This window comes from Prionailurus bengalensis, chromosome D4 (genome assembly GCF_016509475.1).
Source record: "Prionailurus bengalensis isolate Pbe53 chromosome D4, Fcat_Pben_1.1_paternal_pri, whole genome shotgun sequence".
Classification (NCBI taxonomy): domain Eukaryota; kingdom Metazoa; phylum Chordata; class Mammalia; order Carnivora; family Felidae; genus Prionailurus; species Prionailurus bengalensis.
The window spans coordinates 41,659,997-41,687,933 of record NC_057359.1 but is presented as its reverse complement, the minus strand read 5'-3'; the positions used below and the strand labels follow the sequence as shown (position 1 = coordinate 41,687,933).

At 38.2% G+C, this 27,937-nt stretch overlaps 1 protein-coding gene and 1 long non-coding RNA gene across 8 annotated transcripts in view; one reads left to right on the top strand and one right to left on the bottom strand.

The window, feature by feature from the left end:
- BNC2 (basonuclin 2) overlaps nucleotides 1-27,937 on the top strand; it is a 439,383-nt gene that overhangs the window by 115,325 nt on the left and 296,121 nt on the right. For 5 of the 7 annotated variants that reach the window (XM_043567346.1, XM_043567343.1, XM_043567347.1 and 2 more), the window contains exon 2: nucleotides 25,999-26,199. The exons of the other annotated variants lie outside the window; for them this stretch is intronic. In XM_043567346.1, coding sequence (XP_043423281.1) covers nucleotides 25,999-26,199 — 201 coding nt within the window. The remainder of the gene's footprint in view (nucleotides 1-25,998; nucleotides 26,200-27,937) is intronic. 7 annotated transcript variants of the gene reach the window in all.
- On the bottom strand, nucleotides 11-27,823 carry LOC122475402. The gene is made up of 3 exons (XR_006295161.1): nucleotides 26,909-27,823; nucleotides 19,533-19,642; nucleotides 11-2,030 (listed from the first exon to the last, which is right to left on the bottom strand). It is a non-coding gene; the product is annotated as an uncharacterized LOC122475402 (long non-coding RNA).

Below are 27,937 nucleotides of genomic sequence, written 5' to 3'. Positions count from 1 at the left end.
ATTTTTTTTCCTAGTGCTATAATTGTACGAGGACATATAGTAGACATTCAGTAAATGTTCAGAACAGTAAAATTACATGGTCAAAATTTGCATTAGTTGTTAATGTTGGAGTTTGAGAAAGGGACTTGAAGAAAACTAGGAATATAAATGCTTGTGTTAGGTTTGAAGAAATGTCTCCAGGCTTTTGACGAATGCACCTCCATTTCTGTCTCGTTTGACAATTGTCAAGGAATTATTTAAGGGCTTATTGGAGTCAAATCCCAGGGTATACCAGGGCTCATTTCTGTCTTGATAAACGGGCCCCAGTGGTAGCCAGGTTACAGTGGCTGTGAGGAGCCTTAATCTTTCAGATAATGTTTTTTTATTAAATTAGTTGTAAAATGACAAGTTTTAAGATATAGCAAGAGATTTAAGATCAACATAAATACATACAATAAAACAGGTAAACCTACATACTTTTATTTATTTATTTTTTAATATTTTGAGAGAGAACAAGCATGAGCTGATGAGGGGCAAACAGAGAGAAGGAGAGAGAGAGAATCCCAAGCAAGCTCTTGCTGTCCGTGCAGAGCCCAATGTGGGGGCATGAACTCATGAACCATGAGATCACAGCTTGAGCTGAAATCAAGAGACGCTTAACTGACTGAACCACCCAGGCACCCCAACCTACATACTTCTTAATTGCTTTTAAGCTGCTTCTCTACTTTCACTGGCTAATACGTTAGGATATTCAGTCAGAAATATTTGTTGTAGCTGCACTGGGAATATAGGTCTGCTATGATAGTGCTTGTTGACCCATAGGGAAGTTAGACCTTAAATAATTACAAGTGCTGAGAATAAGGACAGGGTGCTATAGGAAGAGATAATAACCTACTCTAGTCCAGGTAAAGAAACTGTCTCTGAGGGCATCTCTGCAGGTTCAGGAAGGAGAAAAGGAAAGGGATTAAAGCAATGAGAGAATGGCTGGGGCACACAGAAAATCTGGGTCATTGTGAAGGGTCAAAAGATGGAGATACACAGGTTGGCAGATGTCAGATCTTGTAGGGTCCTGTTAAAGGATTTTGGAAAAACCAGCTATAATTTGGAGGAGAATGGTTTGGATGGGAGAAAAAGTAAATTCAAGAGAAGCTGAGGTTGGAGTCTATTTTAACTATCAAAAGATGTAGTCTGTTCTAGGGTGGTAGACATGGGGATGGAGAGTAGATGGATCCAGAGATTATTTAGGAGATAAACTAGAAGCCATTTGGAGATTGCATGTGAGTTTTCAGAGGGGGTGGGGAGAGATTGTTATGGAACTAAAATAATCCTGCCAACAAAAAGAACACCTTCTTACTGACTTACAAGAGAGAGAAAGAACACAATTTATTATTGAGTAGACATTAACATATTTACATGCATGTAGGATAACACAAAGTGACTATAAAGTTGGGACAAAATCTCACAGTTTGTATACATCAAAGCAGAACAAAGTACATCACTGTCTCATCTTCTCGAGAGAAAAGGAGCTTCTCCTTGTGAGAGTGTTCTGTACATCTCATGAGAAACACTTGAGCTAATTCTAGTGGTTTGTTTTTACATATTGAGGTGATCTGGCATGTGACCTTGGAGATATCTCTGCAATGAAAACTGGAGAGTGGACTTAATCCCTAGAGATTTACCTCTGTTCTAATGGTTAATGTAAAGACTGAGATTCACTATAGCTCCAAGAAAATGCTCTTAAGAGAATGGGAAAAGATAAAATAGTCCATCCCTTTGGACTTTGTAAATGGAAAAAAATTATTTTCCAAGGACTCAGTGGTCAATGGTGCTATTTAATAAGCTCAATTCTGGAGAAGGAGCAAATTTGAGGAGTCCTAGGGCAGCACTTGTGGAAGTTCCTTTTGAAGTTCCTGTTAGGCATTCTCTTGGAAATGACAGGTAGACAGTTGAGTACGTTTGCAGTGTAGAAGAGCAGTCTAAGCTGAAGGTAGGGATTTTGGTGGCCATCAAAATTCAGTTGATAACTTAAGCCTGGGAGTACACTGGATTGCCTAGAGAAATGGGAGGTTGGGTGAGGAAGAAAAGAGGAAGTCATGTCTTTTCTTGTATAATCATGGAGTTAACATAAGTAGATTACCCTAAAAGATTACCTCTGAAGACCTAATCGTAGCAATGGTCAACATTCTCATTTTTTGTTTACTTTTTCTAGGGAATGTAGCTGAAAATTTAGGTCACACGCTCTTGTAACCTAGAATTTTGCTCTTATTTTTACTTATTTTTGAGAGAGAGAGAGAAAGAGAGAGTGAGTGCAAGCAGGGGAAGGGCAGAGAGAGCAGGCAGAGGACCTGAAGTTGATAGGAGAGAGCCTGATATGAGGCTTGAACTCACGAACTGTGAGATCATGACCTGAGCTGAAGTCAGATGTTTAACTGACTGAACCACCCAGGCATCCCTAGAATTCTGCCTTTTATACACTGTACATTCTCTTCCAGTTTCTTAGTTCTCCTCTTTACTCCTTTTCCTGCGCCCCTGTGTATTCTGAACCACCCTCTTCTTTTGGGTCAGTGTGCTTTTGCATGCTGTCTTTGTCTCTCTTTTTGAACTGTTGCTTATTTGGAAATGTTTTCAGTTTCCACATGTAACTTTTAGATGTTTATTCCCTTTCACAGAGTGAGGTATACTTTTACTGTTCATTCATTGGGTCTGGTATGTGCCAGGTTTTGAGGCCACAGCACAGATCTTTGCTCTCTCATGAGGGTGGGTGAAATGAAGAGAATGGCTTTTGTGCAGATGGAAATAGGATGAAGGGAGAGCTTGTCTTGTTGGGAAGACATACAGCTGATCCTTGAATAACGTGGTTTGGACCTTGCAGGTTCACTTACATGCACATTTTTTTTGATAAATCAGTGTTGTGAATGTATTTTTTCTTTCTTATGATTTTCTTAATAACATTTTCTTTTCTCTAGCTTAGTAATATTTTCTTTATTGTAAGGATACAGTATTTAATACATATAACATACAAAATATGTGTTGACTTTTTATGTTATTGGGAAGGCTTCTGGTCAATAGTAGTGTAGTTTGGGAAGAGTCAGAATTTATACACAGATTTTCTACTGCAAGGAGAGTGGAGCAGTTGGCATCTATAACCCCCACATTGTTCAAGGGTAGACTGTACGTGACGATGGAACCCAAGTGCTTCTTGGGTAGATGCATTTAATAATGCTCTCAGTGAAGTAGTTGTTGCATATTGAAAAAGAGTGTGTTTTTTTTGTTGGTTTTTTTTTGGTACCTGTAATGGAAGGCAAATTGGAAAATGAAATACAGGGGAAAATATTCTCCTATTAATATTTGCAAAAATATTTTGATCTAGACTAAAATAGAGACCATTTTTGCCCATTTATTTTATTGGACAGCTTGGTTTGTAAGTATGTTGTGTTGGGGGCAACTTTCCTGAATAGCATATTGGTAAATCTTGTACTCATTGGAAAAGGCAGTGGTTCCTTATTGAGAGATACTTTTGCCACCTGGGGTTTGGCAAATAGGAAAACAGGTAGAGGTGGCATTCAGGGACATGTTTTTATTTTATGAAGGGTAGTGGCTGTGAACTGAAATACAAACACAAACAAGAGTGGGCAGTGATGACTTAGACAAAGATTTTTACCAACTGTCAGCATGAGATATTCAGTAGACTAACTGTTTTAATGGATTTATCTTAGACAGTTTTTCTGCAATGAAAGTGTCGGTTAATAATTCACCCTTCCTTAGAGGCTGAGGAAGCAATCACATGCTGTAAGCCGGCACTTTGGGGCCTGTCGTTTTGCTGGAGCTCATCTTGGCCGGAGCGCTGTGCCTTGTTGGTTGTGACACAAGTGCCAACTGTCTGCACTTTGACAAATGGAGGCTTGGGAGATCTAAATAAGGGACGGTTAGAGTGATTCACTTCAAGTGGCATCTGGAGTAATGGATTACTGTAACTATTCATCTCCACATCGAGAAGAATAGAGCTATATGTATTTTCCAAAAAGTTTATTTTGAAGTAGGGTGGTGTTCTATATGGGGGAGAGTGTGGTAGTGGGAAGACAGTATTTTCTATGGAATATTTGTGAAGCTTTAGAGAAGGGGCAAACTGGACTTACTGATTGATACCTTGGATATGTTTTTATTGTCTAGCTAAGTATTGGATGCAGATGTACCTGTAAGACTTACCCTTTGGCAGTGTGAATGTTAAGGTTAGAAACTTTGAGCCTGTTACCCATACGAATTGTGTGACAATTCGTTTTGATGCAATAGTGAACATAACTCCACTGCAGATTTAAGTACTATTTATGTGAATTTTATTTCCCTACTTAGTCACTGAATCATATTGTGGTGTTGGCATGGTAAGTTTTGTAATTTGCTTTCTTGTGTGAAGAGTGCTTTTCTTCTACCGAATGTTCACTTCTGCATACTTTTTTAGTTAGGCATTATGTCATTACAAAGATTTACAGTTATTTAATAATGATTTATTGTAGTAATTTATTCTGCCAGCTGTGGTACATTTTCAGTGGAATTTGTAAATCAGATTTATATAGAAATTTACCAGGACATGCATTTCAGGATTTAATAAAACATACTCTTAAAATCTTTCCAAGTAGGTACTTTTATGCTAACACATTTGGGTTTAAGCTTTACTTTAACAACCTCTGTTAATGTTCAAACTCTGCTGTGTCTGTCCCACAACCATTGAAAGAGGAGTCTGTGAGATCTGTTAAAATAAAGTACATAGTTTCAGGTCATCCACTTTGCTTCCTGACCATTAGTGTCATGTAATATTTGACCTGGGGTGTTCACGTGATGTTAAGGGACAAGGAAACTTCCTGACATTAGGCTCTCTGCAGTTCCATACATTTTAATCACGATTACAATGTATATGCAGAATCATAACAGAGAGTGGATCTAGTAGGTTATGTTCATGTCGAAGTGTTCAGTGTCAGATTTTCTCCCCCTGTTTCAGAGCTCACTGGCCACTGACCATGTGGAAGACATTTAGCTTTGGCAGACTTGCCAGCTCACACTCCTCCTGCAACGTCTTTGTTATGGTTCAGATATGGCCAGATATTAGGCTTTCTTTTTTCTTTCTCTTTTTAAAAAAGATCATTGAGACTTTGTTTGTTTACTTGATGGTATGGATGTGTTTAGAGAAGGATAGAAAAGAAGGAAAGTGTAGAGATTACTTTATGACTTGTAATTTTTTTCAACCTGGTGATTTGAGAGGCTGTCTTTGAAATGCATGATTGCCAAGTAATTTGTAAAAATGACTTGTTCTCTGAGACTACATGAGAATTTTAGTTCTAAGATGAAACTGCTAATTCACAGCTTCAGTCAGCTGGTTATTTTGTCTCCAGCAGCATGAAACATCTCATTTGACTTACTGCTGCCCCCCAAACACATTGACTTCATCGATCAGTTGTTTTAATATTGTGAAGACACAGTCTTTAATGTGCCTGGAAGCTGCAATTTCAGGTGATACTTAATTGTATTTAAAGCAGTACACTTGGCACTATCTATCTAAGATGGAAGTGCATTCATTTGAAAACACCGCACCCTCCTATTTTTCCTAGTAGTTTGTATTTGTTTATCACGTTCAGGCATGAGTTAAACAGAATGTAACAAAACAAAAAGAGCCAAAACAACTTAACCTCTGAAATGTTAATTCCTTTCCATTTAGGGTTTTTCTTTGTTTTTTGTTTTATTGTGGTGTGGTTTTTTTTCCCCCAACAAAATGTGACAAAACAAAAAGTTTGTCATCTGTTGTCTTATTTCTTAATAGATCTAATTTTTAAAAATTCTTAGAAATACCACACAACAGTTAATAACTTGTTTTCATATAGACGTGTCATAGTGCATTAAATTTAGATCTTTTAGTGATCTCCTCAGACTAGAAACAATCTTAACATAAATTCATTAAAAAAATATATAGATATACACACATACATAGTATGGTGCTTGAGAGTTACTCTTGATTGAGTTAATATTTCTAGAAAAATTGTTATGATTTTTCTGTGATTACTTGTATGCTGTCTGGACAAATGACTCCTTAGTATTTGATATTTATTTATCTTCATTTTGAGAAAAATAAATCTGTAGTACCAGAGAAACTAAGAGATGGGGGATGTCTGGAAAGAGAACAGAAATGGACTTTCCTTGAGAGATTTCATTGCTGATCTCTTAGATGTGCTGCATTTTCCTTGAAGGCATTTGCCACTTTTATGCTAAAGAGACCTCAGAGGAAGATTGAGCTCTGCTCTTTCTCACAGAGCACTACAGTGCTCACAATGTACTAAGTATCTTTACCAAGTTTAAATGCAAAGGGAAAGAATATTTTACCAGTGAGTTCATAGTTCTGGATTTAGTTTTGACCTTATCGGTGTTTTAAACTTTTTCTTTTGGGGTTACCTGAGAAAACTTTTAAAATGATAACAAATTGGAACTTAAGAAGGCTCATAGTTCAGAGATGGCAAATATGTTTCATCTTGTGGGTGAATTTTGACTGACTGGAGGGGAGTGCTTTGAGAGGGTGAGGTGGGTAAGGGGGATAAAAATGTTTTGTCCTCAATTAGCAATGCTTGCCATAGCTACTGGGTTAACAGTCAATGGAATCGTGGCCTGAATTTCACTCCCTAGTATATAAACCCCTGAAAGGTGCTGTAATTCTTCATTTATCCATCATGTGCTCATACATGCAACCAATCTTAAACATCCCTGAATATAAGGCAGTGTGCCAAACATGGTAAGAATGTAGAAGTGGAACAGATGTGAGTTTAAGTCTTAATGGGTGGGAGCCTTACGTGTTCATTAACAAAAATGTGAAATGTGGTAGGCAGCAATTTTGGAGAGACTATTATGGTCCAAATCAGAAATACTGAGTTCTAAGCAAGAGGGGTATTCAGTTGCAGAAATCTGGCAGTTTCTAAAGCTTCTTTGAGAGATAACTTATATTTACTGATTAGGTATGCTGGCATTCTGGAGGGATACCCATGCCCATTTGTCACGGATAGATGATTGCCTTGTCAAATGTATAGCCTCTATGTGACATTTTGATAGTGAAAGGCAAATGTAGAGGTGCTATAAGGGAAATATCAGTCTGTAGGTGAGTGGTGACACCATATGCTGTTGGATGAGATGCGAACCAGAAATACATGGTAGAATCAAGGATAGAGCATAATTTTAGTGTTTACGCATTTAATAACTTCCAAATATCTTTAGGTAGAAATATTTTAACTCTATAGTACATATATTTGCAAAATACCAAATTATATATAATGCATAGATTAAGTATTAGTCTTAGGAGGTCCCTCCACCATTTTTTAACTGGAAGTCTTCAAATTATCTGACTCCTTCTTTTCTCTGAAAGTTGAAATTTATTAAGCATCAATTTTAAGATTTTTTAAAAAACAAAACAACTAAATTGTGTTTTTGTTTCTCACTGTCACTTAGTTTAGGTCTTCATATTCTGTGATGTGCTGACCATTTTCTTTTAGTGTTCCACTATAGGGTCAAGTGTAGTATAAACAGATACAAAACCTACAAACTTTCTTGCCCTTGGAACTTACATTCTTGAATACAACACAAATCCCCTGATTGAATTATCTCAGCCTCTGAACTTTCTTTTTTCTGATACCTCTTGCATACTGTTCCTAGACAAAAGAAAACTTCTATTATTTAAATTTTCTGTTCAGAAACATAAAGCCTAAATTTCAAGGCCTCTGTAGCATGCCTGTGTATTTTCTTTCTAAACTCCTCACTTTCTAACATTCTTCATCTACCTAAGGAACGGTGCTTTTTTTTTTTTTTTTTAGTTTATTTAAATAAATAAATAAATGAGTGAACAGAGCAGGGCCAGAGAGAGTGGGAGAGAGAAAGAATCCTAAGCAGTTTCCCTTCTGCCGGCACAGAGCCAGATGCCGGGCTTGAACTCATGAACCGTGAGATCATCACCTGAGCTGAAATCAAGACTTGGACGCTTAACTGACTGAGCCCCCCAGCCGCCCCAAACAGTACTCTCTTACCCTTACTTTTATTCATGCTTCTCTACTAATTTGGAATGTTCTCTTTGACTTTTGATATTCTCCTTAGCCCAAGAAACTCAACTCCTATCCTTTGCTTGACCAAATTATGCTCTTGGAAGCATTGTAGCTAATAACACAAATACTGATTTGTGGCACTTCTGCTTTGGTAAGAGAGAGCAGTTATTTATGTTTTATAAATACTCATCGGCTTATGTGTGATCTTACCAACTACACTATAAGTCAGGTGAAATTAAAAGACTTTTGTCTTCCATATTAAAACCTTAATATTAGCACAGTTGAGAACCAGGAAAAGCAGTGCTTTTGAGTATCCTGAAGAGATGCAACAATGCATTCAAGCTTAGATATCAAACTTCTAAGAAAGTCATTTCCCCTACATTTTGCTTAGAATTTGAAAATGCTAAAACCATTTTTTGTTTTCTTAATTGCTAATACATAAAAATTGCAAGAAGTGAGAAAAGAGTACATAAGTGTGTACAGAGAAATAGATCTCCCATTCCTACTCAGAAGTAATTTCTATTTACCAGATTTTTAGAAGTATTTCCAGGGGCATCTGGGTGGCTCAGTTGGTTAAGCATCTGACTTTGATCTTATGGTTCTTGGGTTTGAGCACTGCATCCAGCTCTTTGCTCACAGCTCAGAGCCAGGAGCCTGCTTTGGATTCTGTGTCTGTCTCTCTGTTCTTCCCCCACTCGTGTTCTGTCTCTCTTTGTGTCTCAAAAATAAATAAAACATTAAAAAATAAAGGTATTTCCAGAAATAGCTTAGTCTAAATATAGAAGTATTTATTACCCCTTCCTTAAGTTTTTTCTTTTTTTTTTTTGTAATGTTTATTTATTTTGAGAGAGAGTGAGTATGAGTAGGGGAGGCATTGAGAGAGAAGAGAGAGGGAATCCCAAGCAGCCTCTATGGTGTCAGTGCAGAGCCCCACGGAGGGCTCAAACTCATGAATGGCAAGATCATGATCTGAGCTGAAATCAAGAGTTGGACACTTGGGACACCTGTGTGGCTCAGTCGGTTGAGTGTCTGGCTCTTGGTTTTGGCTCAGGCCATGGTCTCATAGTTTGTGGGTTTGAGCCCCAGGTCGGGCTTTGTGCTATGTGTGGAGCCTATTTGGGATTCTGTCTCTGCCCCTCCCCTGTTCACCCTCCGTCTCTCTCAAAATAAATAAAATAAAATAAACTTAAAAAAGAGTTGAACACTTAACTGACTGAGCCACCCAGGTGGCCCTTCTCTATTCTACTTTTAACATGAGTGGGAGTTTACCATATTTACTATTTTGTGTCTGGTCTCTTATGATTTATTTGGAGATGTTCCTCATCAATACTCATAGCTTTATTTCATTTTTGTTGACAGCGGCTTAATATTCCTTTGAAAAGGTTCATGGTAAAATAAGACAGCAAATTCTAGAAGTGTGAAAAAGGCAGATATTGAGATATAAGAAGTAATTATAGCTAACTACAAAAGGACAAAATGATAAATTTTTAAATTAAAAAATAGAGTATTTCCAGAGATTCTTTTTTTTCCTCCAAGAGTAAACAGAGACCCCATAAGCCCTTAGAAGCCCTGAAGGTACCACTACATTTTAATTTGATGTTCAAAATGAAAAATTTTGATTAATAAGAATTACCCTATTTAAAAAAAAAGGTATATATACAACACCTTTTAAGAAAATTCTTAACCTAAAATTGCAGAAACTTTAGAAGGCATTGCAGGATATTGGGATGTGCACATATTTTGAACTCAGACCAAATTGGTTTTGAATCCCCACTTTGACACTTAATATGAGACCTTAGCCAAGTGACTTAACTCTCTTAGCTTCAATTTCCTTATTGGTAAAATGAAAATAATAATACCTATCTCATAGGACCTGTGCAGAACAAATGAAAAAGTAGTTTATGCTCTTCTTGGCACACAACAGGTGCTCAGTAGATGTATGGTAACATCCCCCAGCCTCCTTGTCTATCCAGAACTATTAATTTCTTAAGGGCTCTGGATGCTGAGATCTTACTGTAATTGTATCTTTTGTAATATTCATCACGATGTGTTGTACATACTGAGCATTTCAAACTTCTGCACTGATTTATTTCCTCTCATTGTTAAGCGTCTGGTTTGGTTTTTTTCATACTCTGCACCCAAATCCCCAAATCTCTAGAAAGAAGTACAAAGACACATACATGATCACATGTACCATATGAAGATGCCCAATAGGCAGATGTCAGAATCTCAACCAGTGATGTGCTTGTAAATGTTTAAAAATGGTTTATGGGGCAGGGGAGCTTGGATTTGTAGCATTTGCTGATTGCTGTGGTATAAATATTCCCACCATGGCCGATTTCAAGTTACCAGGGTGAAGTCAACTGACTTGTAAAATTCCTGAAAGTTTAATAGTCTGTTCTTACAAGTCAGTGGAGCAGCTGTCACACGCTGCTAGATTTCTGGACCACTGCTTTGAACTCTGATGTAAAAGCAGTTAGGGAAGCCCAGGGCTCAAAAAATGGTCCATGCTGTACCACCATCATTTTTTTTTCCTCTTCCTTGTTTATATAGTAAAGGAGTAGGAGTAGATCAGTTCTCTAAACATTTTTGGCACAGCATTTCAGTTCTGTGATGGTATCTCAGACTACAGCGGCCAAGGGTCCCAAGCTTTGTGCTTTTTTTGTCCTACATATTTAGTGTGAATTTCTTTTTTTTAAAGGTCTCTACTGGTTAAAAGTGTTTGAGTTTGAGAACCACTGGTACTTAATAGCTCTCACAAAGCCTGTGTTTGTAATTGTAGCAGAGGCTCTAATACAGTGACACGTAATGGGTTTACTCACTGTATAATGTAAACATATATATGTATGCATATATATAATGTATATGTATACTATTATATGCATTATATATATTATATCATATATATTATATATGTTAAACATATAATAATATGTATGTATACTATTGTATATGTATATATGTATATGTATATTATATACGTATCTATTATATATTATACTATATATACTATACTATATATATACTATATATGTTATACTATATTATATACATATCTATTATATATGTATAATATATACTATTATATATGTATACTACTGTAATATATATGTATACTATTATATACATATATATGTATATACACTTGTGTATATATGTGTGTGTGTATATATATATTTAAGGCTTAGTGAAATGCAAAAGGGAACTTAATGAATTTGTGTTGTTTTTATAAGAGGTAAACAGAAAACAGTTTTGGTACCTTTAAAAAAAGGTATGACTTTCACGGATGTGTGAATGAATTCTCCATATAGATATGTCAGGTTAATGAGGTGTAACTTATAGCCAGGATTTACAACCTCAGATGGCCTTAGTGGCCAGGCAAATAATGGAATTGAGGTAAACAGTTGGGGTCTAATGTAAAGAGTGGTGAAGACTCTGCTCATCTGTGAATACATGCTGAAGAGAGTAGCTTCTGCTCCACTGCAGCAGAATGTTGTAATGAAGGGACACTGATTTCCATTGCTGTATCTTTAGTTCCCTGAAACTCCACCCTTTGCTTATTCCCATTCCATCCCCAGCAGCTGGAAAGCCAGACTTTAATTTAAAACTTCTTGATTTTTTTTACATGTTGGCCAATAATTAAGCACACATACATGCATACGCATACACACTCATGTAGGAAGCCAAGCAAAACAAACTAGGCCTCAGGGCCAAACTTGGCCTGTGGGATTATAGTTTGAAATCTCTTTATGCACATATGTATATGCAGCAACTAGTATTTATTGAATGCTTATGTTCTAGGCACTCAGCTAAACTTTTTGCGCTAATCGAAATATGTAATATTCACAATAATTAGGTGAAGTATTATTTTTTTTATACTTGAGGAATTTTGGCACTTTGAGAGGCTAAGTAACTTGCCAAGAACACATATTTATTAAAAGGTTCCACAGGTATTCAACGTCAAGTAATCTGACTGTAGAACTTTGGGACTTAACCACTGGGCAAAACTGACTCCATAGATGGCTCTCTTTCCTACATATGCTATCAGCACACACACAAAACATAAATAACTAAATGTAAAGGGTAAGTAGAGATTATTGTCTGATGTTAGCTCATCTGTGTGCAGTGATACAGTTTGTGCATATGTGTGCTTGATGTGATAAAGCACAGGAATGCTATATGCTTTCACACTTTGTAAGATTTTTCTGATAAAGCTTAGTGAGGCCAGTGTGTAATTTCACAGGGAGTTTGTATTTCTCTATGTTACAAACTAGACATCCTGAGCTGTGGGGCCAACATTGTCTCTGTCCAAGGGCAAAAGTTCCCTCACTTCTCATTGCCATAGTTAAACCCCACCCATGGAAATGCTCCAAGTCCTGAGTGATGATCACTTCCTCTGGGCAAGGGTATGTAGAATAAAAGTAAATCTAGCAGGAGGAGTAAATCCCAAAAGACAGAGATAAGTACTTGAGGTCAGAGACTGCATCTTTTATAGTTTGTCTACATACCAAACTCATTAATATGAATAATCATCTGAGCTGTAGTGGTTGTGGTAGCAAAAGTAATACAAGAAACAAGTCTTGTCTTACACTTCTACATCAACTCTTCATTATTTCTAGGATTTGGGTAGATCTTTGAGAAAGTGATGTAAAATCAGGTCTCTGCCATATTTCTCCTTTATTTCTACTTCTTTTTCCTACCCACATAAGATGTTTTTCAACCTTAAAAACTCCAGCCTATAGGGGTAAAACCATAAGACTCTAGGAAGAAAAATGAAAACAGTGTGTGAGAATCTATATATTTATCCGTTTAGGTTTTTCCCCTGGGAGATTTTGGAACACCATTAGACACTGTAAACCTCTTTATGGTTTATTCACTCGGTGTGGAATGGGAGAGAAAAAAAGCCAGTCCCTCTGGCAGTATTCTTCCCAACACTCTATACCCATCATGTGAATGGAAAGAACCCAAAACCTTCATTTTCAGAACTGTATCTCAGCCCCTGGCTCCTGGAGAAAACCAGTGTGGTTCAGATGTGGGATGGGAAGAGTGGTTTGCATTGGCACCAGCCTTGCGGGTGCTTTGGGGCTGGAGTACACTCAGCTGTGGGTTACAGATGCTTGATCTCCAGTATTAATGTGGCCAACATGTGAAACCATGGCACCCACAATACTACACAAAGGTCCACGCCTCTGATAGTTTGGGAAATAACTCCCAGCTGAAGAATTCCTTCATGAAGGGCTGGAATACATTCTTGAACAGAAAGTCCTTTTCCAGAGGGATAAAATCAATCAGGAAAGAGGGGCCTGATGATGTTGGATTGGGCATCAGGACTATATCATAGGTTGTCTATGGTCTTGGGGGCTTTAACTGAAAATAGAAAAAAAAATGCTACCCTAATGTTGGATTCATGAATGTTCAGTTCCATGCCATACATGTAGCAGACAGCTTGTGCACTTAAACCATTATATAGCTTCTTCGGAGATGTCAAGTGCAAACCGTTACTGGTGGATGTCATCTGGCATGATTCAGGGCACGTTTGAAATGTTTCCACCAATTTTATTTTCCTGAGCCGTCTCCAAGGTTGGTAAGATTAGAGAAAACTATATAGAAGAGAATGGAGAGGGGAGGATAGGGTTGGGTTGTGTTCTCTGTGTAAATTCAATCACCAAGACTCTTTTCAGGGCACAGAATTTATGTCTCTTCTCACCCAGGAGACCTGTGCTTCCTTCTAATGGTACACTTTAGAGAGCTGGATATTTCCATTCCCCCACTCAGGTAGCGTGCTAGTTTTCTCATTCAGGTACAATTTCTAGTGAAATAGTAGTTTATAAGTATTCAGAAGTTAGTTTATTGACTCTTATTGCACTTCTGAGCACCTAATAAATAATTTATTAGTCTGATGGATATGTGGCTACCTAACTATGGGGCATGAAATATGCACTGTTTTTCTAATACACTGTAGGGAGACCTGTTTATAAAGTATTTAGTATTGGTTTTATAATGCACCGTTGACAACAGGAGACCACGAAGCTCAAAGATCAATCTCATTTTGGCCCACAGTATTAATGCTGCTTTATAAAGCTTTATGACAGGTCACTTAGACAGTGGTCCTCACAGAGAGGACTCTGTTAGGTAGGCAGGCTGTAGTGGTTGCCAGCGCAGCAGATGAATGTCTTTGTCCGAGTCCCTGAGGTGACTGTTTGGCGATTGCTGATGTTGGCCAGGTGATGGAACTCATCATTTCCCTGCTCTCTAGAGAGATCCTGGACTCAGAGTGCCCAGTTCTGCTAATGCAGCCCTCACTAATTGTGCAGAGGGTTGGTGTGACTTTAGACCACAATTGCAGTCTTGGAGATAAGAACCAGGCAGTAAGTAGTGGAGCTTAGCTCTCCTCAGCTTTGTCTCATTTGTTAATGAAGTGACTTTCTTCCACATCTCCTGCTCCTTCATGCAAATCACATATGTGACATAGCATGAAGATTTTTGATTTTTGATTGCTTTGGGAAATTTCATTAGCAGTACATGTATAGACATTTAAAAAACACTACCTAGTAAACACCTAGAATCAAGGGACAGCTAAGTAAAGTGTCAAGTCAATTCTCAGTGTTTTTCTTTGTAAGAATTATGTGCTAAAGGAATGCCTTATAAGGGCAGTGATTTACAATGTACTGTTGCCTATTAGGGTGTTTGTTTTGGAGCAAGGCATTTACGAGTTTTGAATTAAGAACTCCTTCCTGGGGGGCGCCTGGGTGGTCTAGTCAGTTAAGGGTAGGACTTCCGCTCAGGTCATGATGTTACGATTTGTGGGTTTGAGCCCCACGTTGGGCTCTGTGCTGACAGTTCAGAGTCTGGAGCCTGCTTCAGGTTCTGTGTCTCCCTCTCACTCTGCCCCTCCTCTGCTCATACTTTGTGTGTGTGTCTCTCTCTGTCAAAAGTAAATAGATATTTAAAAAAAAAAAACTGCTTTCTGGTTCTAAGTATTCTGCTTCCCAAAGTGGGAAGTCTGAACTACACTTCTTGAATACAGTCTGCTTGCTTGTAATTTCTCGAGATTTTTCGGGAACCAAGGTTTGAGTCCCTTTTGCTGTTTGCCATTTCTTTTATTCATTTCTCATTGATTCACTTTAATTTTATCCTCTCCAATTGGACCAAACTCTTTCTACTTTCTGGTCTTTTATTTATCCTGTCAGTATTTTCTGAGATGATCACTTCTTTTGTGCAGATGTCATTTATTGAGCATTTACTGTGTGTTAAGCATTCTGTTAGGCCCTGGATTACCAAAGGTAGATAAAACTCTTTACGTTTCAACAAATGTAGAATTTAGTTGGGGAGATGGGTAGTAAATTGGTTATCTGACATGAGCACTCTCAATACATATATTTTTTAACCACAGGATTTTTTTTTTTATCTCTTACCTTTGGTTTCTGAAAAAAAAATTTCCCTCTCCCTTCAGGGGCACCCTTTTTATTTATAGTCTTGATCATATTCTCTCCTAGGACCCTTTTATATCATTTTCCCTCTGGCTTAGATCTTCAATATCCTTTTCTCCACTGGCTTTGTCCCCTTTGCCTATGATGCACTCTTTTTTTCCCCCCTGTAATGAGTAACAAACCGTCAACACACTAACACAGCTTCTCCCAGGCCCTGCAAACTTTTCAGACCACTTTTTCTTACTTTACTTGCTTGCATTGCAGAATTGCTCCAGAATGTTTTACCTTTTCTGTGTCCTTGTCTTTATAATTTTCTTACTTCTTAACTCATTTACGATCCAGATTCTGTAACTTTCATACCAATTTGTCCATTAAGAGCTCTTTCCTGGGACACAAAATATAATTATAAAATATTACAACCACAAATATATCAAGAAGAATGGTATAATGAACACCCATTTGCCCAGGCAGAAGAACCTAACATGTAAAAATACATGTGAAGCCCCGGGTTACCATATCCTTTCTCCAATACCTACCCCCACATTCCAGCATTATTCTGATTTTGGTATTTATCATCCCCATCCATTGTGTTTTAAACACTCTTACTGTATTTACTACTACTTACTACTGTGCTTCGTTTCACTATACTCTAAATATAGCATTGTTTTTTTTAAACATCTGACCATCCTTTAAACTCGAACTTCTTGTCATTCAGAACATTGGGCAATCACAGTGCCCTTGTTAATGCTCCTTCTGTCTTCTTCCACAATAACCATAGGTGTCCCCCAAAATGCTGACCTTGGCCTTGGTTTACCTTTTGTGTTGCTTCTCTGTAGATGGCTCCAGATCTGACAACTCTAGCGTCAGTCTGTTTTCTGAAGATTTCTAGTTGCCTTGTCATTAGTTTGATCTCCTGTTTCCCCACACAGAGCTCTAACTCAGCTTTCTACAAACTAGATCATCCCCATTTCTTTTGATTCTGCTACCATTTCCCTTGCACAGAATATTGTAGCTTTAGTGTCATCTTTGTTCTCATTTGTTACCAACATTTTATCAGTCATTCTTGTCCCCTGGGTTTTATCTCCACATTGTATCTGCTCTTTTTTTTTTCCTGGCTCTAATGCCTGTAATCATTTTACGCAGATTATTATAATAGCTTCCTAATTGGTGTCTTTGCTTCTGTCTTTTCACACTTCAGTCTGTCTGTCATGCTGTTGCCAGATAAATCTTCTTAGTGTATACAGTAATGATCATACCGTGCCGCTGTTGAGAAGCTTTCAGCAGTTTTGACTGTTGGTGGATAACAGGATAAATAGCAACTCTTTACAGTGGAGTATAAGACCCTTCCAGTAATAATAGTTCCTATTGACCAGTCTGTCCCTTTCATTCATCATTGCTCTACACAAATCCTACCTTATCTTCAAGGCAAATTAGATCACTTCTCTAGGAATATTATTGGTTCTTCAATTCCAGCACAAATACTGCTTCTGCTTAGAAACTTTCTTTTACCACACCAGCTGGAAAAAATCTCCTTTTTCAAGTCATCTAGGATTCTGCTGCTGTTTCTCTTATCACAGTCTGTTTTATTAAGGTTGTTTTTGTACATGGCTTATCTTCTGTACTAGATTGTAAACTTCATGTGAACGAGGACTATGCCTTAACTTTCTTGTTCCCTACACCTTCCTCTACTTGGCAAGTAGGGCTTTGATCAGTATTCTCTAGCAGTGACTAAAAATGTTTCAAATGTCCTTCTTTATAATAAATGGAAGAAAAAGGAGCAAGAAACTGAGCTATTGAGGGCAAAAGTGTATCCTTTATCAATTAGCAAATTATTCACGTGTTTCCACTTTGTTGCTTCCATTCTCCCCAGGGTTTGTTTATTTAACGGTTGGCTGCTGTCAGCCTTGGACACTAAAAACACTTAAAATGTGTTTGGGTAGTCAGAGGAGTATGCTATATTTGCAATTAAAAACAAACAAACAAACCTGTCTTGATACACTCTGTGCCTCCAAGTAATACTATTTTGCAGGGTACATGTAATTTCCTTCCCAGTCTCAACAGGTACACTTTGTGCTCACCCCAAATTACCTATCCCCAAATAGTCATAATTACAGATCATAGGACAATCTCAAAGAGCAAAACTGGCAAGCATAATTCACGACCCCGTGTTGTATATGATGTTCTTTTCTGTTTGAGCCATTTGGATATACTCACATTCTTGTACTGCCTAGTTAAGGTATCTTTCACGTAATTCTTTCTTCCACCCTTTTACTGCCTTTCACGTGTATCCTCATTCTGTGAAACTCAGATATTTACTTGATTCCTAATGCTTCTTACCTCTGACGAAACTGTTGCAAACAGTACATTTAATGGCAGTTATTTGATTAATTTTTGATTGTGATAAATTACCTGATGGTTTTAGTCTCTTTTTTTTTCTCCCATGGCATTTTTTTTTCTTTTTCTTCCTTTTCTTTCTTTCCTATAGTTTTAATCTATTGTTATTATTTTTTATAGTAGTGCCATTAACAGTAGCAGTAGTAAACTTTAAGAAGTGAAATATGCATTCAGAAAAGTGTACAAATCATAAGTGTATATAGCTTGATGGATTTTTACCAAGTGACCATACCCAGAACCACCAAGTAGATAGAGATACAGAATATTACCTGTACCTTAGAAGCTTTCGTTGTGCCTCCTGGCAACCACTACTCCCCACCGAAGACCAGTTCTATTCAGACTTAAGATCCTGTTCCTATTTTTAACGTGCTCTACTGAGTTTCTGACATCTTCTGGGTTTCTTAATTTGTAAACCATTTCCAGGTTCACTCAAATTTATTTCAACATGTTTCTATTTAAATATGTACGGATATAACATAGTCTGTTGTTTTACAAAGATTTTGGAACTTCAGGTGTATTGGTATTGCACTTTTTAAATTTGTTTTCTAGGTTTGTGAATTTCATGTAAGTGGGTACCATCAATAGAGTTGCTTTATTTCTATGATAACTCTAAAAAGCAGTGTTAGATTTCCTGGGTATCTTTGAGACTCAATCTTCCTTCCTGACAGTAATTTAAACTATTATTAGGACATCTTCAGTGGGGCTGCAAGCTTCTCTGTCCACAGACTTTAGAAGGAAGTAAATAAATTAATACTATCTTTACATTCCTTGCAACTTCTCATGGTGATACAGAAGTAATACCCCACTAGATGCTCCCCAGCCTGTTTTTTAATACTCATTTAAGGAAACACATCACTGGTTCTTTCCTTTAGGATATTTTCTCATAAAACATTGACTTTAGCTAATGGTGGAAAGAAGCCACTGTCAGTTTGACCTGACAGAAAATGTATGAAGTTACTTTTTTGTTTTCAAACCAAAACAGGATAGGTAAAATGTTTGATCTTTTGGAAGTTTAAGATTTGTGCTTACCTCAAAATGTTTTGCATTTGCAAATGTCTCGATTGTAAGTACTTATCATTTCCCTCATATTTTATAAACTACCTCATCTACCACACCCTACCCAAATCTTTTGATTTTTAAATTTTTCACAGTGTATCAAGGGATTATGGCGTTCGGATATATACTTGATGTATTTTTCTGAAACTGAGCCCCTGATTAGGCTGTCAGCAGATGCTATATCACATTGATTGCTCTAGTTGGTACAGAGACAAGTGTTAACCAGATCAGTTTCTCCCTTCTGCAAGAATAATAATAATAATAATAATAATAATAATAATAAAAAGATGCAGCTTTTAGGTGTTGTTTGCTTATAGGGAATATTTATGCCACTGTTTAAAGTGATTTAAACTTTGGTCATATTCATATTTTTCTTAGGCGTGCTTTCCTTTCTTGGTCTGAGGTCACATAATGATGTTTTCAGTTCACAGGCTTTCTCCCTCAGTGTAAATGATCAATTTTCTTTTTGGTATGGCACTTATTATTATTATTTCTTGTCACATGCTCTGATGTGGTATTCCTGTGAGTAAACACCAGAGCATTTAGCACCCACAATGCTTTGGCCAAAAACAAACCAAAAACCAAAGGCATGCCTGCATGTCTTACTTACAATTTGGACCATGATCTTGTCCCCTGAAATCTTCAGGCTGTTCTGGCTGAGTTTCCTATATGTTGAAATGCCCAGCCAAGGTTGCCAGGAGCCATCTGGAGAAGGTGTAACTGTAAACACGAAGTAACATGTATGGTTTTGAAGCAGACTCTTCATAGGGGAGAGAAGAGACTGAGACTGGTCATCAGAGATAACAATACTTTTCTTCCTTCATCAGAATCTTTACAGATCCTTAACTGTATTTTGAACTAGTTAATGCATGAACTTATGTCCTTAGTTTTTAAGAGCATAAGCAATAGAATAGATATCTCCAAACAGGAAGACTTACAGAACATATAAGCGGATACTAGGTTAGATTCAGTAGTTGGTGTGTGTGATCATCTTTTTAACCTGGATTAAAGACTGCTACCTTAGCATGAAGGCATACTAGCCTTCATGTTTGGCTAGACCATCTAATAATTTGAAACATGAATGAAAACTGTTAACTTCTAAGAAAGAAAAGTTTTCCAGTTTTCTTAAAATTTAAATACCAGGATCCATGTAGTGTATTCCAGAAGTTTTTTTCATGATCATTAGATTATACTGCTATAGAATACTTGGCTGTTTGAAAGAGGGGTGTTTCACCCTTTACAAGGCTACTAATGGAAGGAGTGTAGGAACAAGTGGAGAGTACAGGGATGTAGGTGTAAATGATATGTGAGTCCTAATTGTGAAGAAGGACACCTTAATGTATATTAGAACTCTACTTGAAGAGGTACTCCTTAATTTCTCTTCTTTCCTTTCCCCCAACATGCGGGCACAGCAGGGTAATATTTCATTGTTCTGTGTTGTTTTTTTTGGGGGGGGGGAGGTAAACTTTTCACTGTCCTCCCATCAAATTACATATCTGACTCAAGGGAAAAGAGGCAGTTTCGATTATGATACAATTATTCACAAAAGGAAAGCCTCAGTTGGAATTATTGTTAGTTTTACTTTTTCTCTATTCTATTCAGTGAGTCAAAAAATGTGATCCCTTCACCTAGAAAATGAAACTTTACACGATAAAGTAGGGATGGCAGGTTTCACAAGGCAGAAAGGTTGCTGTCAACTTTTTTCCTTAGGAATATGGAAATTTGGGTGGATTATCTGTTCAGAGGAGGTTTCCTTTATTAATTCTTTTTCCTTTTTTCACTTAAGACATCTGTTAACATTTCACACAGCCCAGCAGATGTTGCAAAGCAAGTCCCATACTTTGTTCTCAAGAAAAATGACATTTCCTCAATTGGTTCCCCCCACCTCTGTGACTGGGCCCAGCCTGCTCTTTCTGCATAATTTGCATGTATTCAGTTATATTCCTTAATGCCATACGAATTTGTAGCTTTGGCATTATTTTTATATGGGTAAAGTCTGATTTGATCAGAAACTAGTTTACATGTTGCTTTAGAGTTAAGAGAGGCCATACATAACTTAAAAAAGTTTCCTTTGAGAATGGCAACCTAATTCCACATATAGGATCGGATAGCCAGTTAATAAAATATTTTTTATATAAAGTAAATGAACTACAAAAGCTGGAGTTGTTTTGCCATAAGGAAGTGCTGATTGTCATGCGATGTGGAGCGTCATTTTTATTATTTTGGCAAGAACAGGGACAGTTTTGTCTTGACAAGCCATTAGATGAATACCAGCATGTGTCACATGAAAAACCACTGATCTTTAACCCAGCTCTGTACTTAACCAAGCCTTGAAAATGAATAGTGAATAAAAGAAGAGCAAAGGCCAGTTTACTGTCATTACTGATTACAGAATCTGTTAACAGCTGCTGAACGGAACCCAGGGAATTACAGGTATTGTTCCGTGAACCAGCAGAAGTCCTAGAGATGTGTGTTATACTGTGTATATAAATTATATACATTTATTTGATATTTGCTCAGGATTTACATTGCTGGGAACATAACTAGAAAAAATGAAAATCCTTGAGTACTTTCTCAGTATACTAAATGCATGCCTGTATCACAAAACCATATATATTTACATATAGCTGTCTCAGTGAGGTTTCCCTGTCCCCCAGTTATAGAACTTATTTTAATAAAGCAATGTGCTTTTAAGAAATCATCAGTATTAAGAAATAAAGAAAATATCCCCACACCAAGAAAAAAAAGACCCAGAAACATACATGCAAAGCAAAATCCTTTGTTCATTTGTTTCTTCAAGTGTTCATTGTGGCTGATATATTTTTTTTAATAGAGGGAAGAACTTAAATCTACCTCAATACCCAAATATTGAAAAGATCAGTAACATTTTAAACAGTCAGTTGTGGGAATTATTGCTTACAGAGCTAACAAGAAAGAACACACTTTCTTACTCTGCTGGTGGAATTGCATTGTGCCTCCCTATAGTCTTGTTATCCCATACTAACTGAAATGCAAATTCTTTGCAACTAATTGGATCTCATTGAGGGTACATGCACAGTATGTAGTTATATGCAAAAAGGTTTAAAAAAATACAATCTCTGTAATTACAACTTTTAATTACTATCTAAAACATTGGCATCTATAGTATAGGTTTAGAATAGATGTGTGTCTAACTTTTTACAGATTACTCAAAAACGTGATCTATGAAATGCTTAATAAGGTACCAGCTCAAAAATTAGAGGAAAAATGTTTATTTACAGCAACCTATAAACTGGATTTTAATAAAGTCCTGTGAAAATAAGGACTTTTGTTTTAAGTTTAGAATTTAGTGTCTTAGAGCCAGTACACTAAAGTCATGTTAATAGTGTAATCCTTTTCTTGGAACATTTTAAATGTTAAAACAACATAAACATCAGAAATCACTTCTAAAAATTGTCGTCTTTTTGTTTTTTCCTTCGGTTCTCCAGTCTGTTTTAACATTGGAAACTGCATTGAGTTTCTTCCTTTTTGCAAGTGTGTATCTGCTATGTTATGTTGTATGGTGGAGATGTCCACATTCCCATAATGTCTTTAATAATTTGGGTGCCATTTAGACCTAGTTGGTGTATTCTTAAGTTCCACACTCCATCTCTCATGATCAGTAAATGTGGGAAAGCCAGCTCATAGCCTTTAGTATTTGTAGTTCTTTAACCGGAAATACATGGAATCAGGGCAATAAAAAGCAATTATTGTGGAAATGATGCCTACCTCCACCCCCAGCCTTAAATTAACTTTAATACAAATGATTCCAGACAGCTATTCCATAACCTACAGACTATATAGCCAATGAGCAAACTCAAAAGTCCTCTTTGTGCCTTGCAGGTTTATTTTTTGTACCTGTGCCCTTCTTGCTAGGTAGAAAATTAGCCTAAGATCAAAGACTCCGCATGCCGTGTTTCTGTGTAACAGTGAGTGGCAAGTTCAAATCATGTATTTTGGGGATTTCTAGAGAAGTCTAATATGTATTTTCAAAACTTGATTTAAAAGTTAATATTCTAAACTTAAAATCTGCAAAATACGGCATATATATACGCTTGAGGTTTTGTTTTAGTTTACTCATTTATTGTTAGGTCTTTGGGTTAACTGTTGTCTTTTATTGTAATAAAGCTTGTCCTCTTTGTAAACTAGTCTTACAAACCAGTTAAAATTTTCTTTGTTCTAATCCATTTAGCAGGTGCAGTACTTTATGATAGATTTGTTGTGGAAAAATTTTAAACCTTAGAAGGCTATCCTGGTGCTTTTTAGGCTTGTGCCTTGGCAGTAATATGCAGGTCCTAGTTACATTGCAGACCTGTTTCATCTAGAACAACCTCAAACCTTGATATCTGAAAGAGCTCAGTTTGCCTACGCTGGGTAACATTTTGTCAGAAGACTGCTGGCTGGGCAGACCAGATTTGGATGTATTAGCTAGTCAGCCTAATAACCCTGTACAGACTGTATTGATTTTCTAGGAGAGAGTTTATGAACTAAATAAACTTGGGGTTGGTGTCTTAATAAACTGCTTCTCTCAGTCTGTCACATTTAGTTACGGAGCTGTGCAGTTTAGGGGGAAAAAAGGCTAATTCTGTTACAGATTGTTCACAGCAGGGTCTCCAAATTAGCCCTTTGTTTTGTAATGCCACCTTGCTTGGGCTCGCTTTGAGCACATTTCTCAGTTTTGCCCTAATGAGTTGCAACACTGATAATGTGGCTGATGATCTTTCATTGATTTCACTATCACTTGCTTGTCTGGTAATTGATCCGTTGCTGAGCCTCTAGTTAATTATATCGGCTTTGACATGGCCCGGTCCATGGGGAATTTCAAGTCTTGCAGAATAACAGTTTTAATAAAAGAGTCTATTACTGCAGGTGCTTGCTGCTGCATGCCAGTTGATTTTTGTATTGTGTGTGTGCGTGCGTGCGTGCGTGTGTGTGTGTGTGTGTGTGTGTGTGTGTGGTTTGGGGGGGGGGTGATACCTGGGAAAGAAGAGGACTATAGGACTGAAAGAAATAAGAGGTGGGGGCTGAAAGAAGAGGAAGAGGGAGTGAAGGAGAGAGGAAGGAAGGAGGGGGAGTGAGAGGGGGAGAGCCGGAGAGCAAGAGGCAGACGAGAGAGAACACGCAGGCAAAGCGATACAACAGAGCCTGAGAGGAGCGAGGAGGAAGCTTGCTATTGACAGTGTCCTTAAGCCTCCCACAAATAACAGCCATTAGTGGGAAGGTCAGGAGCTGAGCAGGCAGCTTGACTGAGGCACTGAGTGCCACTTCAGAAATCAAGAGGCTAGCAAATTTTAGAGGGAGTTTAAGTGGGTAATAGCTAGCTGTAAAGGTACAGTCACTGTTGACAATTGACTCATAGGGGCTTTTCCTGCCCTCCCCCCTCAAGAATATTTTTATTGACCACAGGTGGACTTCATATATTTTAAGGCAACAATTCTTTGGGTTCTTGTTTGTTTCTTCTCAGATATTGAATTTGCTGCTTTTGAGACTTTTTTGTGCTTAATGGTGGTGAACCGGAGGGAAGTTTAACAGAAAAGCTTTCAGGAGATGTCGGTTCTAGAGGGGAAGGCACATTTGTGTCAACATAGTGTACGTTTTCTCATCTTTTCTCATTGTCCACTAATGACACAGAGCTGCCATTGAAGCTCTTTTCTGTTTCTTTTGTTGTTTCAGAGAGTAAGGTTTATTGTTATTCTTGAGTTAAGAAGGAGCAAGGAGAGTGGTACATTTGTCCTCGATATTTGTAGGTGGTTGAAGATTAATGTTCCTTACATTTTAAGTTTAGGAAGGATGGCTTTTTCCTGCTGACTACTTTTATGAGATGACATGAATTTAGCTTTCCATTTTGAAGTTACTGTTTATATACTGTGCATTTTCTTCAGTTCTGCTTTTCCATAAATAATATAGATAAACACTATCTAATAAATAGATGTTTTAAAACTGGTTTAATTAAAAATACAACATGCTACTCAGGTTATATTTCATCAAGCATGCATTGCAGAATTTTCCATAGAGATCTTGAATGAAAAACGGAATTTTTATATTCATTACTTTTTCCCTGAAATAGGACAGGCTTTTTTCTTCATCTTTTTCTTTTTTATGATTTGAAAGGATATTGTAGATGCTTCATCCAGGAACTTTAACAAAGGCTTTTTTTGTTTGTGAGCTTTAAGAAAATGTACCCTTTTTTCCTTGCCATTCTATTTCTTATTAACATCCAATTTAGTAATTAAGACCAGAGGAACTGGATATTAAATAGTATGTATTTATTTTGCAAATGTTTACTGTACATCTTCTATGTTCAAAAAACTGCTAGGTTTATTTATTTACTTTTCAGAGTGGAAGGTCAAGTTTCTATGTACATTATTTTCTCTGGGAGTTTATATGTGGTTATAAATAGCCCAGCATATACTATAGGACTTTTAGGAGCTAACATTTAGACAACAACTGAGCCAACTTAACATTCTCTTACTACTGAATATTTTTCTTTATTCCAGTATAATTAGAAAAAATAATGTTTAAGCAGAGCAGTTTGCAAACGTTAAAGTAAAGTCTGATGTCAGGTCTTGCATGTTATACCCAAAAGCACTGTTGGGAAAATCTCCCTGGGAAGGGCCTCAGCTTCTCCTCACACCGTGTGCCATCCCTGATCATGGTGCTGCTTGGAGTGTGCCTAAGTGTGTATCTGTGTGTTTGGAGAGGGGTTAGTGCAGAGTGTCATTTGGTGCCTGACAGTGGAACAGTGCAGTTGACTCTTAGCTCTGCTATCCAATGACATGCAGTGGCTGAGAGTTTGAAGCTGATGGTTGGGTCTCCAGTGCTGCCTGCACACCTGACAGGCAGCTGTTAAACCGAGCAAAGGCAAGCTCGGGGAGTCACAATCTATGCATAAATGATAGGGGTATCTGTGCAGAAGGTGCGAAAGAAGCACTGACCCCCTCCTTCCCCCAAAACTCCCCCTTCCCAAATGAAATGCACAGTTCAGCCAGCTTCTTAACTACACTACACTCCTGCTACTGGCTGCCAAGAGGCTCAAAAAATCCACCTTCACTTTTCAGTCAGAAGAGGCAGAAGTGGATGTGAGAGAAAGAGAGACACAGAGAGACAGAGAGCCAAAGAGGGCAAGAGACTTGACTTTAAGAGACTCCTGTACTGACAACTCCATGCAGTTCGGAACCAGAACGACTACGGCTGAACCAGGGTTCATGGGGACATGGCAAAACGCTGATACTAACCTCTTATTCAGAATGTCCCAACAGGTAAGTTTCTTTCTTTCTTTCTTTCTTTATTTTTTTTTAAACCTTGAATTGTTATGTGTACTTTTGTTTCTGCTATTTTCCTTTCTTAACGTTTTCTAAAATTTGATCAATCCGCAGTTAGGCTCTGTTTTGTCATAACTGTGGTGTTGGAATGTGCAGGGTTACTTCATGGTTTCCCTGAGGGCTCCTTAAAAGAAAAAGGGGGAAAGGATAGTGAAGTAAAAGAAAGCAAAGGCATTCTTTGCAAAGTTTCACAGTATAGCCTGGGTCATGGGAAGACTTTATTTCTTTGTTTTCTGTTTGAAATTAAAAATAAAAAAAGCCACCACCCAACAAATGTATCTTTCTATCTGTATTAATCACTTCATCAAAGTGTCTGCTGTCTTGGAGTAGGTTCTCCAACCAAACAGCCATAAAATGTAGGGGCCCCTCTGCACAGCTAGACCGACTTCATGGGCTGGAAGCAGCTCGACTCGACCTGCGGAGAGGAGGCTGTGCAGGAATCGCTGCCAGCGCCTGGGGTCGAGGAGGAGGCGGCGGTGTGCGTGGCGGGCCGTGCCGGCCGGTCCCAGTTCCCCTGCACCGGCCGCGGCCGCGCTCCCGCCCGTCCACCTCCACGCTCACCCCTGCGCTCCCGCCGGCGCCAGCGCCGGCTCGGCTCCCGCACACTCGCCCGTCCGCCCGCCCGCCCGCTGGCCAGCGCACTCACACTCGGGCGCAGCCGCGGCGTCCTCCCCAGAGCCGCTGCTCGGTCCGGGCCGCGCTGCCGGCGGCTGGGTGTGCTGGCTCTGCCCGGAAAGCCGACGTGTTAGTGTGAGGCCAGCGGCAACTGATAATTAATCACCAGAGTCGGCGGCTCGTACCACGCGCTTGGTGATACGCGCCCTGCACACCCGGCTCTTCTTGCACAATTGCTGGCTCTGCGGCTCCGAGGGGGAGCGAGGGTGAGAGGAAGCGAAGGGAAACAACCCAGAAACTTTCATCTTGGACTGTGCTCAAGCGAGGGAGGGAAGTTCCCTGGTGCCTCCCTCCTAGACACGTCTTGCTTTTCAAAAGCCTACACCAAACCCACACAAAGCAAGAGTTAGCATGATAGTGTCATCCACACAGCCCGAAACTACTACTGGAAAATGCACTTGGATTTTAAGTAGATGGCAGTTAAGAAATTGGTAATGTTCCACTCATTAAAAAAAATATATATTGTAGTTGCTTTCTTTTTCTAAAACCTGTTTTGCTTGCAAGAGTTCATGAGGACTAAATACTTTATTGAGTTAATTAGATTTTTTAAAGCACTGGTAATGAAGGAAAGAAAACAATTTGGTAGGCTATAAACTACTAGAAGTTTAGAGGTACATCTGCAAAAGCCAGTGCTCGGAGCCAGGGTTTTGTAGGATTTAGCTAGCGAACAGTTTTATCATGCCTTTCTAGATAGGATAAATGCATTTGAATAAGGTGTATTTTGACATATCCTGTAGAGGGACCCTGATTACTGCTGATACAGTAAGCTGGGATTTAAATGCAATCAACATAAACCCAATAAGCAACTCTTTATGAGCCATTTCCCATTCTTGCAAGTTAAAAAGTTCATTTCCTCCCAGAGATACTCCTTTTCCTTGTAGAGTGCCTTGAGAGGTATGTTTCTGAGGCACATCCCTGCCTGGGTGGCTCTCTCTGTAGTTGAAACAAGAGTATGTTTTCACTGACTTTAGGAACCAGCAACTTGTGCCGCACTTTAAAA